Consider the following 13,715-nt stretch of genomic DNA (forward strand, 5'->3'; position numbering starts at 1 on the left):
TGGAGGTTGGCTATCCTATCCAAGTGCTCAGTGGGATGGGCAGTTAGCTACTGTTGCCTTCTCTGCATCAAATGTAAGCTGCTGATGGTCATGGAGCACAGTGCATGAAGTTTTTCTTTTGACTTCCCCACTCTGGGGGTTGCTTATAACTTTGAGACCCCTCTTTGTTTTTTAATAACATCGTAAACAAGGCACGCAGTCAACAGTTTGACATTGGGGAGGGGGCAGGGAGGCTAGTAGAATTCTTTCCAACCTTTAAAAGAAAAACAGTCCATTTGGCAACTGAAGTAGTTTCTTAAAGGTGGACTAAGGATCTTTGTGTTCAGAAGCTGAGAAGTATAAAATCTAATTTTACTCTTTGCTCCAAATTAACAATGCGGGGTTGAGTTCTCTAGGAAGAATGGCTTTGCCTGGAAAAAACGTCTGAATACTTAATACAGTATCTTGTGCTAAGGTTTGAACAGGTGTTTTTTGACACTTGGAGGCTCAGTTAATTGAATGCTTTTAGAAGCCGACTCTAACCCGGGAGGGGTTGAGATAAGAATAGCACAGTGTCAGGGTTGTTCTGTGATCTTCATACTCTTTACGTGCGATTATCAGTGGCTTGCCTAGTGGGCTGCTCCTAGATGTGGTGCCGTGGAGAGAGACACTCTTCAGAGGCCTGGGGCCCCTCTGGCTACGTGAATTAGGTGAATCCCTGGGTCTTCTAGGCCTCATTTTCCTCGTGTGTAAAATGAGAGTGCTGTTTGACTTCACTCCTGGGGATTGCTGTGGGAATCAAATGCTATCCCTTCCGTGGGCACATGCTTGGCTGCAATGGGCTGGGTGGACCCAGGGTGCTCAAGTAGCCTCTTTGAGGTCCATCCTTCCTTCCTCAAGCAAAATTCCTGGTCAGCAGCTCTTTCCCTGCTGTTTGCTAAGAGCCCCTTCTTCCTCATGAGATGCTAGCATTTCTAAGAAAAATCTGCTTTGAAGAGCTTAGTTGTGGCTGGCCTCTCTCCTCGTGTCACGTGGATGTTTTAATTAAAATGCTCCCTGACCTCCCAGGTTTCCTGGAAATGGTCATGTGCTGTGGCCTTGGTTATATAGGAAGGGCGGCAGCGATGCTTCCTTCTCCCACACAGGGTTAGCAAAATCGGTTTGGTGGGGCTTCCCTCTGGTTCGGAAAAAGGCCAGCCAAGCAAATGCGGCAATAATTGGTGTCCTTTGTCAGGGGCTACTGTTGTGCCATGGAAACCTGAGACCGCGTTCAAGCCTTTTTCCCTCGTAGAAACCCCCGCCACCCTGACACGAGGTTTTCTGGTGCCTCAGTTTCTCATGGGGTTAAAGTCATAAGCGCTGGTTCATCCCTGAGCTCCTCTGCTATGGAACGTGTAGCAAAGGAATGAACCTCACTGCGCTTGAGTGGGCTCATCTGTGAAATGGACATTCTATGTCTACTTACGAAGGTTTTCAGAAATAAATGAGCTAAAGTATGGAAAGTAACTTAGGGCCCGACACAAGCAGTATAGTAGGTAAATGGTCACTATCTTTATTGTAAGTGAGTAAACAGTCACAAAGTCGTGAAGTGACTTACCCAAGACCTTATACCCGGTATAAGTAGCATCAGGAAAGGACCTCCAGTCTTTGGACTCGTCACATCTCCCGCTCTTTCCTTGTAGTTTATTCGTCAGAAACCGGGTCTCTTGACTCTCGTTCCAGTGCTCTTTGCAAGAAAACTTTTACCTCCTGATCCAGCTGCTCCTGCCTTTCAGTTGGAGGCATGTGTGAGAGGTGGGCTCCTAATGAGGTCTGCTTGCCCGCTCACCTGCCATTAAGGACCGGAGCACTCAGGGGAAAAAGGAAAAGCAAAGACCTTGGAGGAAAAGTGACTAATTCCCATTAATATATATTCTCAATTCTGGAAAAGCTATACGACTTGAATTCAGCAGTAATAGCAACCCCTCTCTCCCACTGTGACTGGCCAGAGAGCCTGGCTGGCCCCGTCCAGAATCTGCTTCTGATCAGAGGGCGTGAATGACAGTCAGGGAGGGTGGAGGGGAACCCAGAGCTGGAAATCTAATCATCCTGCTACTTTCTGTCCCGGTCTCCTCCCACCGAATGTCAGGTTTGTTCAAAACAACAAGAGAAGCCTTTTCTGATTTGGATGCCCTTGTTCCAGTCTGAAGAGTCCCCACAACAAAGGAATCGCATGCCAGTGGGGTTTAGAGTGTGGTTTAGAGATGCACATATCAGAAGTTATAGAGAAAGCAGACACCTTTCTATGGCAGGAGATGTGGAAAAATCTAGTCATTTTGACCTCTTTTTCAGATGTAGCGCAGATTCTGGAATTATAGCATAATAGGAATTCCTTCCAAATCCACAAGGCAGTGGTTCCTATCCCTGCCTTGTAAGGGTTTAATGACTCTAGCAGCAGTGAGATTAGGAGCAAAAACAGTACATATCATCTCCTATCTAGCTTTCTCTCGATTTGCCTTGTACCGCGCTGTGAAGAGAATTATGGGCAAAGATCTTAATATGGAAAAATGCTTAGTATTCTTTTTAAATAAACGTGAGCTCAGTGCTTGCCTTGGTCAGACCCTGAAAGGGGTTTAATAAAGATTCGTAATATCTAGGAGTTGAAGCATGATGAATCACAAGTGAATCCCCTTCTCCCTCTGGCCGTAAAAACACTACTTTTCCTCAGATCCCATTGATTTTGACCTCTGTCATGATATTCCTGACTAGAGAAAAAGCTCAGGCTTTGGCATCATCTGATTGAGGTTCATGGCCTAACTTCTGAGCTTATCCATTCTGTGACTTGTCCTTCAACTTCGAGCAATCCATTGACCCCTTTGGAAAAGAGCTATACCTTCCTTTACTGTAAATTGGTGACAATAGTTCACCAACTCCATAGGCTAGTTCTGGGAGTCAAATCAAGTGACATTATGTGTGTCATCAGTGAGAATCAGCCTTTTCTTTTCTGTAGTGTCGTACTGTAGCCTTTGTACTGTGCATACAAAGTAGCCTTCGTATGCATATTCTTTTACTTGTACTTGGTAGTGATTCTAGGGGGTAGATTGGTACAGCTAAGGCAACTGGGAATCAAGATATGAAGTGACCTTCCCATAACTAATGAGTGGCAGGGCCAGACCAGTAGTCCTCCGGATTCTAAGGCAAGGCTTTTTAAAAAAATAATGACACCACTACTGCCTTCTAAAGGCTGCCTCCCCTTCCACAATTACTTATCAAGCCCCCAGGGCGTGGCAGGTGCTGGGGATGCAGTGTTGAACCTCAGCCCAACAATCTGTGTGTTGTCTCTTGTCACTAAACTGCCAGAAGCTGCCCCATCTCAAGCAGACAAATAGCACCTTCAATACACATCGCCTTGTAATGTGTCCACATCTTGTCTCCCCAGCTAGATAATAGGTTCCTGCAAGGCAGAGATCAGGTCTTTTCCTCCTGCGCATGGTAAGTACTAAATAAACACCAAGCAAATATCACCTCTTCTCCAGGAAGCATCCCTTGGCTGCCTCCTCCCCCCACCTTCCAGAGGTCCCAGAGGTCCCCGGGCCCACCGCTATCGTTGCAGTCACTGTGTTGAACTGTCATGTCTGTTTGATTGTCTATGTCCTCGTTATCCTGCTAGCTGCATCACGGTAGGGACCGGTCTGATTTGATTTTGTATTGCTAGTGCAAGGCACAGACTTGGGTGCTCAATATATATGTTTGTGAAAATCACAGAGAAGGTCATGCATTTTGGGCAGAAACTCACAAGCATTAGGCCAAAAGATGTCAGAGGACCTAGGAAGCAGGGACAAGTGTCCTGTTTATCTCCCTAAAATCTTCACTATGGTCCCTGATGCACATGGGGGCCTGCTTTCTACCACATGCACATTTCTAGCTGGAGAGACAAGAAGAAGAGCTTATAGCTCCGAGACTTGTTTATTCAGGATCAGGCTTCAGTTTGCCCACATCTGGACTTCATTACTTCCTCCCCACCCCCCCATCTCCCTTTATCTGAGAGAGCACTGCCAAGAAAACAAGGTTCCCCAAGATTGCTTCCTCATTAAAGGTTAGCCGAGTCTTCAACTCTGAAAAACATGAAGTCGAGCTGGCCCAGTGGTGCCTTGGTGGGAGACCCAGTTCCCCAGTTTACAATCCACTACATCTGTGCAATTACCAAGACCACCAACAGAGAGTGGCCGTGTTAATCCTTCAACTGTGTCATCCTGGATCAGACAGCTACAGAGTTCTTCTGAGACCTTCTTACCCCTGGTGGTGAGGTGGGGGGAGGGGCCCTATTTGCAATGTAACAAACACAGGCATTGAGATTAGGATTTAGGTTTCTCCCTTTCCCCTCCACGCCCCACACTCTGCAGAAATTCTTCCTTAGTTACTATCACTCTTAAGGGTTCAAGTTTATTTGGAATATGTATCTAATATGAAGGTGATGATATTCTCCACTTTAAGTGATAATGCTTAGGAGGCTGGGAAATCTGTTTGCGTGAGCCAGTGTTAGGGGATGGGGTAGAGGGTCGGATACCATTGATGAACTATCTAGTGGGCCTGAAACTAATATGCCTTATCTTAAATCCTCTTCAACAGCTACAGGGGGTAGGTATTATTTACCCCATTTTACAAATGAGGGAAGGTCCTGAGGCTTACAAGGGGGATGTGGCCGGTGTGAGGTTGCTCTGCTTAATGAATGGGGAGCAGGAATGAAAACCCAGGTCTGTCTGGCTTCAGAGCCGAGCACGTGAACTGACATTGAAGACCCCCTCTGTGCCAGGGGCTATGCAGAGTGTTCTTTATTTAGTGAGCTAGAAAATCTTTAGTTCCTGGTGTAGAGAGCTCAATGTATAGAGGAAGACGAAACATCTAGACCACCGGGCAGATGACTGCCCGAGACTGACAGTGTGGGATGGTGTTTTGTAGCAAGTGGTTTGTACAGCATCTCTGGGTGAGACCTTCCTTAGAACAAGCAGGCAGCTTCTAGGCTTCCTCTTGGCCTAGAAGCTGATAGACAAGACATAGATACTGTCCTTGGAGCTTATGGTATAAAGGGGAAGCAGGGCAAGTACAAGACTGACTATACCATTAGATCCTCAAGGAGACTAAAGAATTGGTCTGAGAACTAGAAGAGAGTCAGGGCTGTGCAGAGTGGTGGGCCCCAGAAAGGTGAGAGCTTCAAAGACAAAACAGGCCAAATGCTATAGATGGTCTCAGGTGTAAATAAAGTGCTATGGGAGTTGAGAGGAAGATCACTGAAGGTTGTTTTCATTGGTGAAGGCTTCATCATCATCATCATCATCCTTCATGGAGCACTTGTCCCATTTAATGTCACAACAACCCTTGAGCTCTTGGTACTGTCATCATATCATCCCCCTTTGTACACATAAGAGGGCTGAGAGTCATAGAGCTCAGTTGTCCAAGACTCTTGAGTAAAAGAGCCCAAACTCTAACCCAGTGCACTAGTCGGCACTTGAGCTCTACTTTGAAGCAGAGGTAAGACTTTCATCAGAGATCCTGATAATCCAGGCAGAGGGGATGGCTTCACTATGACTGAAACAATAGGGTGTTTTCAAGAATAGTCGAGCCAGACCCGTTTGGCTGGAGAAATAGGGTGTAAGGGAGTAGACAAAGATAAGGTAGGAAGAGATAACTGCAAGACTGTGAAACTCCTTGAGTGCTGAGGAGTTTTTAGTCCAATTAATTGCCTAGAGGTTGATGAAAGTATTTTCAGCCTACTGGGCCAATTTTCCAACCAAGGTTAAGGATGAGGCCTGAACCACAGTGGTGGTAATACAAGGGGAAGAGAGAGACAAAAATGGATGTGAGACACCTGGCAAACGTGAGATGAACAGAATTTGATGACAGTGGGGTAAAGGAGACGGAGGGGTCTACGATTTCCTGTCCTTGCAGTTCTATGTTTGGTGGCATCTTGAGTAGAAATGAAGGGAAGAGAAGTGAGGTTTGGGGCAGAAGTTGGAATGAGTGTGACTTGGTCAGGTTGACATGCTGATAACATCGGTTTGATAACTAACTACTTGGATGATTTGGCAGAAAATTGGAACAAGACTGATAGGGGTAAATGGTAAGCTGGAACTAGAGAGAGACAGATGCCCTTCTGAAGGTCATCTTCACAGAGGTAATCATTGAAGCTATTGGAGCAGCTGAGATCACAGTGAATAGGCAAGGATACAAACCTAGGAAGACCTACCTTTATCTGGTAGAACCCAAAAGTGGAGCCACTGGAAGAAGAAAGGTGTTTGAGAAATAGGAAGAAAAGCACAGTGGTGATATTAAGAACCTTAGGAAATTCAAGGTCAAAAGGAACCAGAGGTAGGCAATAGGCAATGCTACAGAGAGAACAGTCGGGAGACTCTTGCATAGATAGGCAGAGCTGGTCATCTAGGAGACACATGGCTGTGAGTCCCTGACTTTGGAAAATACGATGCTTCATGCTTCAAACTGCCTTCTTTGTAAAGCTGGCTTAGGGCTTAGGGCAGCCACTACTGATTTCAACCATAAATAGCTTCTATGGTGACCTCTCTCTGGCTTCTTTGCTGTCCATTATTCTAGATATTGGAGTTTTGACCTACCCATAAAGCCCAGAAACTCCACTGGTGGCCTTGGACAGATTTAGGTTCCCATTGCCTTTCCCGATCTGTCAGGCGCTGATCTCCTGCCAAGAGGTTGAAGACAACCTAGTGGGAGAAGAATGGGATATTAAATTTCTCATCAGTTATTTCTCATCACTAAAGATACTGCATTTCATTGTAGTAGATGGAGCATTCAGCCCAAAGAAAACACAGCTACATTTATCTCCATCCTTAGAAGGAGGACCCAGATACGTTACATTTTCCCTTTCCCTTGGGACTGAGATATAATGTGAAGAAAAGGATCCTCCATTATTCTCCATCATTTAATGATTGTTGAATGAATGAATCTCTTCTGGGCTGAGAGAAGTTCATTAATCCACAGAGCTGAGATGTGAAGGGGAAGCTTGGTGCTCTGTGGCTGGCAGGGATCTAGATGTGCAGGTGCCTGATAGGGTTACGTGACCTTCCCCGGTGCTCAGGGAACGTCTGTCTCCCTGGAGACATCCATCCTGCCACCACCTGCTAGGGCTTCTAAGAGAAAGCTAGCTTGACGCCATTGGACAGAACACGGGAAGCCCAGGCTGCAGCGACAGCCCTGCCCCTGCCCTTTGCCTTGTACCTGAGGGTGATTCAATGGCCTCTCTGGCCTTCGTCATACTCACTTATAAAGTATGGATAATAATTTAGTATCCATAGGGTGTTGTGAGAAGCAGATAACACAGTGGATAGGGAAATGTTTTGCAAGCCGTAACAGGCTATGCGGATGTTATCATTCAAGCAGATCAGAATATAGGGAAGTTTGTCCTTCGAACTCAGCAGGGGAAGAAGATGAGTTCTCAGGCTCTGAAAGATGGATTGTTGGGACACTGTGTGCAAAAGTCTTTTCTTGGGAAAATCTATAGAGTGGACTGTTGTAAATAGCCCTCACTGCCTGGCATTTAGACTTCCCTTCTGCTTTGTTCCCCTGAAAAAGATGTCCTAGATAAAATGGTCAAAACCAACATCTCCATACCCATATTTTCTGGTTCTACCCTGGAGGGGTGGTACTTCCACATTCTTTAGTGTGGAATGTTCCTTTCCAAGGAGCTCTTAGAACTATCTTGGAAAAGATGTACTTGTATAAAAGTACAGGCATTTCCTGGAGATATTGCAGGTTCGGTTGCAGATCATCACAATAAAGCGAATATCGCAACAAAGCAAGTCACACGAAATTTTGTTTCCCCAGTGCATGTAGAAGTTATGTTTACACTAAACCGTAGTCTATTAAGTGTGCAATCGTATTATGTCTAAAAATCAATGTATATGCCTGAGTTAAAAAGCACTTTATTGCTAAAAAAAATGCCGACAATCATCTGAGGCTTGCAGGAATCATAAGCTTTTTGCAATGGTAACAGTAAAGACCACTGATCACAGATCACAATAACAAATATAATAATAATGAAAAAATTGGAAATATTACGAGTATCACCAAAACGTAATACACAGAGACATGAATTGAGCAAATGCTGTTGGAAAAATGGTGCCGATAGACTTGCTTAACGCAGGGCTGCCACAAACCTTCAGTTTGTAAAACAAAACAAAACAAAACAAACAACCAAAAAACCCCACAAAATCTGCAAAGCACAATAAAATGAGGTATGCCTGTGTTAATTTTTTGTTTCTCTTTTTCCAAGGGCAGAAAAAAAAAAAAAAATGTTTGCATGGCTCTTCTGCTAGGTGCTAGGCATTTGATATACCACCTTCTTGAATCCCCTGGCAATCCTGCCAGGTAGACATTACTCTTTTTTTTTTTTTTTGAGCTTTTTAAAAAAAATTTTTTTATTTTATATTGGAGCACAGTTGATTAACAATGTTGTGTTAGTTTTAGGTGTACAGCAAAGTGATTCATTTATTTATATACATGTATCTATTCTTTTTCAAATTCTTTTCCCATTTAGGTTATTACAGAATATTGAGCAGAGTTCCCTGTGCTGTACAGTAGGTCCTTGTTGGTTATCTATTTTAAATATAGTAGTGTGTACATGGCAAGATATTACTCTTAGACAAGGAGACCTAAGCCCAGAGAGGTGAAGTCACTTACCTAGGTCCAAGGTAAGAGATGGGATTCAGACCAAGGTTTTTCTGGCTCCGAAGTCAGTGCTTCTTTCACCACCATGTGCTCTCTTCTTTCCAAAATGTCTCTCCTAATGTTTTTCCAAATTTCCCCTCCGGAACAGTTCGATATTTGTGAATATGTGGCCAGTTGAGCTCTTGTACACCAGAAAAGACAGGAAGAGGAGCTGTCTGAGAGTTGGAGACTCCCTCCCTCCAGACTGCGGCCATTCTCGGGCAAGGACTGATTGACTGATCCCTTTCTCTCCCCTCGTAGCTTAATTGCAATGCTTTCCCACTTTATTAGTTTCCAGATTCTGTGCCAAGTGCTTTAAAAGGCAGGTAGGGGAGAATTCTTCTCTGCTCGCTGGCAGCCTGCCATCACGCCCAGACTCTGTTGCTTGCTGTTTCAGAAAGGGATCGACATTGAAGGCATTTTTCTCAGCCGTGAAATTTACATATCACAACCTTGCTGACTAAAGCAGAAATGAGGGCTCCAGGGGCCGGAGTATGGGAGTGGGGACAGAGCCTTTGCAGGGGGGAGAGGGAGGGGGAGGGAAGAGCTTATTTTATTACCCGGGAATAAAAACATTGTGAGTAATGAATAAAGTCCGAAAGCAGTAAATCTGGAACTCCAGAGTTACGTGTGTAACGTGTTGGAGAACAATTTAAGCCCTCGCCTCTTCTGCAGAAGTGAGGTATTTGGGCAGCCCGAATTTCATTAAATGGTCTTTTAAGGGTTAGGATTACAAGAAGCCAAACCCGGCTGGTTCATAATGATGATTTATGGCTGTGTTGTCGACTCCCCGACCCTTCTGTACAAGGGGATGGAGAAAATACATAATTTGTTGCTCATTAACTCCAAGATCTGTCAGGGCTGCCCCAGAAGCCATGTGGTCCTGGAGTCATGTGTCTGCTAAATGGCTTCAGCCTGGTCCTGTCCTCGAAAATACGCAGTTGCCATTCTACAGTGGAAATTGGTTTTAATAACAATAGAAATAATAAAATGATCTCGATGTATTTCTTCTGTGGGTCTTTGAACTTGAGAGTCAGAATATCTGGGCTCTGTTCTTAACACTGTAAGCTTACTAGCCTCACATCCTTCAGATAAGTCACTATTTCTCAGTGCCTTAGTATTCCCACCTGTAAACTGGGTATATTGTCTTCACAGGTTGCAGATTAAATGAAACTGTAAGTTGCTAAAGAACCATAAAAGATTGCTAGTATTATTAGGGTTGTTATTGGGAATTTGAGGGGCCATCAAATATTCTCTTTTTTATCTTCCCATGAAAGGAGGAAGCATTTTAATTAGCAACTTGCTATTTGCAAGACTGTGGCACTGAAAACTGAAGTTTTAGAATGAAGGGATGTTAGAGCTGAAAACAGTCCTTGAGGTGTAATCAAACCCTTTCTCCCTAAGATGACTGACGCAGGGAGGTGACTCCCCTGAGATTCATCAATAAAATGATGTAAGAAACGCTGATATGCAATGGGAACCCTCATGTTCTTTTTCAGCATCAGATAGGAAATCACGCTCAGGCCATGCCAATTTAGAAACAGTTTCTTAATCTGTGGCAGTGGATGGTTCAAGGAACTCAGGAGCAATCCAAGGGCAGGGATCATTCATGGGGCTTTGGTTCTGCTCCTTGCCTGTGGTGTCATCTCCGAGGAAGTACCATTCCTCTGCTACTGCTTATTACCTTTGTTTGGTTGGGAGGCTATTGTGGAGGTGGCACAGGAGAGCTGGGAATAAATGTCATTGCAGTTATGAAGGAATGAATCACGGAGTCTAGCGCCCTCATTTTGCAAATGGAGAAACTAACTTATCCCAAGTCACTCAGTGAATAGGGACTTGAGCCCTGGCCCCTTGACTTCTAGTTTAGTGCTTTTCCCCCCCTGTGTCTCACGTCACGTGGGCATGATTTATAAATAAAGAAGAATAAGAAAGAGAGAACATGATGGTGGTAACAAACATCTGCAATGTGTTAGCCTGTAAGGTTACATAGGGTAAAAGTATAAACAGGTTCAAAAGGGGAATTAGACCATGAATGGTAGGAAGGAATGCTGGGTGGAGAGATAGAACACCTGGGTCTAATCTTTAGATGTGAGTTAAATTCGGACCTCAGTTTCTTCCATATATAATGGAGCCTTTCATTTATGACCGGCTAGGCTTCTCAGATTTTAATCTCTGCAGCATGTTGTCAAAGGACTCTTAGTAATGTTTAGAGGGCATTTCCAATTTTGCAATAAAACAACTGTGAGGACCACCGTCCTGCTCCCTTTCATTCATCTGTTCATTCAGCTGATCGCCCTGTTCTCCCAGGGAATGGCTAAGCCAGGATGCCAGACCGGACTGGCCTTCGATCATCTCTCTCTAATATAGAGTCATATGATCTAGGAAACTCAATATGATCTAGGAAACCAAAGGGTAGCACTTAGAAATATCAAGTATTTATAAACACAGAATCACTGTGTAAATGTTAGCGGTGCTGGTAAGCTGCTCTCATGACTGCACCTGCTCGCCCCTGGGCCCAGCTGGCATTTCATGGCCATCCTCCCCCGAGACTTGCACTTGGGTCAGATCCCTAGCCTCGACGCCTTCCCCAGCTGTAAAAGAATGACGGGACACTTTGAGAAGGACTGCCCGGATGTGTCAGTCTGTTGCTTCCCTTGTGGTCGCGAACATGCTCTCTGTTCCCTGAAAGGGCAAGTGTGGCTCATCAGCCTTCCCTGGGAGGAAGTGTGAAGGGGACTTTGTGGTGAGTGGTGAGTTGAACATCGCTGTCCCTGGACCCTGGTTGCATCCAGGAAGTGGCCAGGGCTGTGCTGCGGAGTTAAGACGAGGGCAGCGGGCTGTGTGGTGGTGCATCACCAGCGCAGAACTGGTCCTCGGCCGTGTAGGCAGCATAGGAGTTTGAGTCAGCTGCCCACCCCCCATTCTTAATGTGAAACCCGACAGTTTTGGTTAAGGTGCTTTCCCTCCCCCAGCCTCAGTCCACCCCCTGGTGGTCCTGAGGAGTTCATAAAATAAAGTATATAAAAAATAAATACTGGTATGCAATAGGTAATCAATAGTTGGTGGCCCTTTTTTTTTTTTTTTTCTTTTTAAAGTAGTGATAAATCGCCCCTAAGCATTAAGGAGTGGGCACAGTGGGATGGAGGAAGGGTATGAAAACCCAGACTTGCTCACTGCCCTTCAGGATGGCGGAGACAATGAAGGTGGCCTTGGGCATTCACAAACTCTGAAGTGCCTTGTATAAAAGTTTCTTGGTTGGTAGGCCAGTGTTCTTTTCATCATGCGCTACTTCTAGAGAGTAAAATGAAAGAATCACTTTCTATGACCCAGGGCATTTCCCATCCATGTTACCATATTTCCGGCAGTAACTCTGCAGAGATGTAAGTTATTTCGGAAGGACGCCAGGTAGGTGGCAGAGCCTGGATTCAAACCCAGGACTGGGTCTGGGGGCATTCGCCCTTTCCCACAGAAACCTCGGCCGTGGCTCAACATGGCACAGACTGAGGCCCGGTGTAAAGTTAGATCATTGTTGGTGATCCTTTACTCCAAATCCCAGAATCCGGAAATTTGCTTAGGCCCTCAGACCATGACCTTGATTCTTCAATAGCTAAGTCATTATTTGTCTCTCTCTTTGTTTTCAAATATACGTGTGTGTGTGTGTGTGTATAATATATTTTTATATATTATGTATTTTTGTATATTATATATTTACATATAAATATATTCGATTGCATATTTTTCTTGTTACAAAAGTACTATATGGCCATGTAGAACTTTTTTAAAAAAGGAAAAAATGACTGTGTTAGCACATTAATCTTCTCTCCTATGCATATTTATGTCTGTATACTTCTTAAATAGAAAATTGGGATTTTCTAGATTATAACTTGCAGTTATGTACTGAGTATCTCTTATGTCAGTAAATATCCTTTACAGCCTCACTTTCGTTGATGGGTCTTGATACTGCCTAACCCCCCATCCATTGTCTTTCAGATCATCACAGGGGAATTCTACCGCATCTATTACCTGAAGGAGAAGTCCCGGTCCACGATTCAGAATCCCTATGTGGCAGCCCTCTATAAGCAAGTGGGCTGCTTCCTCTTTGGCTGTGCCATCAGCCAGTCCTTCACAGACATTGCCAAAGTCTCCATAGGGCGCCTGCGTCCTCACTTCTTGAGCGTCTGCAACCCTGATTTCAGTCAAATCAACTGCTCCGAGGGCTACATTCAAAACTACAAATGCAGAGGCGACGACAGCAAAGTCCAGGAAGCCAGGTGAGGCCCCACCTCCCGTGGCACTGTGTCCATGCCTTTGCTGTAGGCAGTTCAGTGAGCACCTACTTAGTAGGGTACCAAGTTCAGAGCTGGGCCCCGGTTTAGATGGATGAGTAAAGCAGAGTCCACATTCTTAAGGAACTCACAGTCAGTTGATTGAGACAGATAGTAAATAAACAGTTACAATAGAGCATTGCTAAGTCCATTCCTTCATTCATTCTTTCTTTGTTTCGTTTATTCACACATTCATGGGTGCCTGCTGGGTTCCAGGCAATCCACTACCAAGGATGCAGAAATGAACAAGGCAGTGCTGCTCTCGGGGTCACAGTCTAGGGAGGGAAGATGGACAGACGTGTATCGGGGATATGAATACGGCCCTTACACTGCCCTCTCTTGCTCTTCCAGGAGGTCCTTCTTCTCTGGCCACGCCTCCTTCTCCATGTACACCATGCTGTATTTGGTGGTAAGTACTCTGATTCCAGTGGAGTCCAGCCCCAGCTTAAATCCTGTCTGTGCAAAGAGCCATCAGAATCGTTAGGGACAGACTTCACTGAGAAATCTTTGAAAAAGAGGTTAGATAGAAGCATTAGCTTCTATTCTGAGCCCTGCCACTGAGTTAGCAGAAGTTGTTTCACTTTCCAGACTTTTCCCATTTTTCAAATAAAAATAATATTTACCATGGCTGGTTGATAAGGATTGAGCACCCATTTTGGAATGATTAAGTGATAAAGACACTTGTATAACACTTTATGG

General features: G+C 44.7%; 1 protein-coding gene and 1 long non-coding RNA gene across 2 annotated transcripts in view; one reads left to right on the top strand and one right to left on the bottom strand.

Annotated features, from left to right (window-relative positions):
• PLPP3 (phospholipid phosphatase 3) overlaps positions 1 to 13,715 on the top strand; it is an 85,141-nt gene that overhangs the window by 45,696 nt on the left and 25,730 nt on the right. Inside the window, exons 3-4 of the mRNA XM_082358953.1 lie at positions 12,682 to 12,962; positions 13,368 to 13,425. Coding sequence (XP_082215079.1) covers positions 12,682 to 12,962; positions 13,368 to 13,425 — 339 coding nt within the window. The remainder of the gene's footprint in view (positions 1 to 12,681; positions 12,963 to 13,367; positions 13,426 to 13,715) is intronic.
• LOC309613397 lies at positions 1,507 to 12,675 on the bottom strand. The gene is made up of 2 exons (XR_014235704.1): positions 8,665 to 12,675; positions 1,507 to 6,689 (listed from the first exon to the last, which is right to left on the bottom strand). It is a non-coding gene; the product is annotated as an uncharacterized lncRNA (long non-coding RNA).

The sequence above is a fragment of the Balaenoptera borealis genome, assembly GCF_965194805.1.
Source record: "Balaenoptera borealis genome assembly, chromosome: 1".
Lineage (NCBI taxonomy): Eukaryota > Metazoa > Chordata > Mammalia > Artiodactyla > Balaenopteridae > Balaenoptera > Balaenoptera borealis.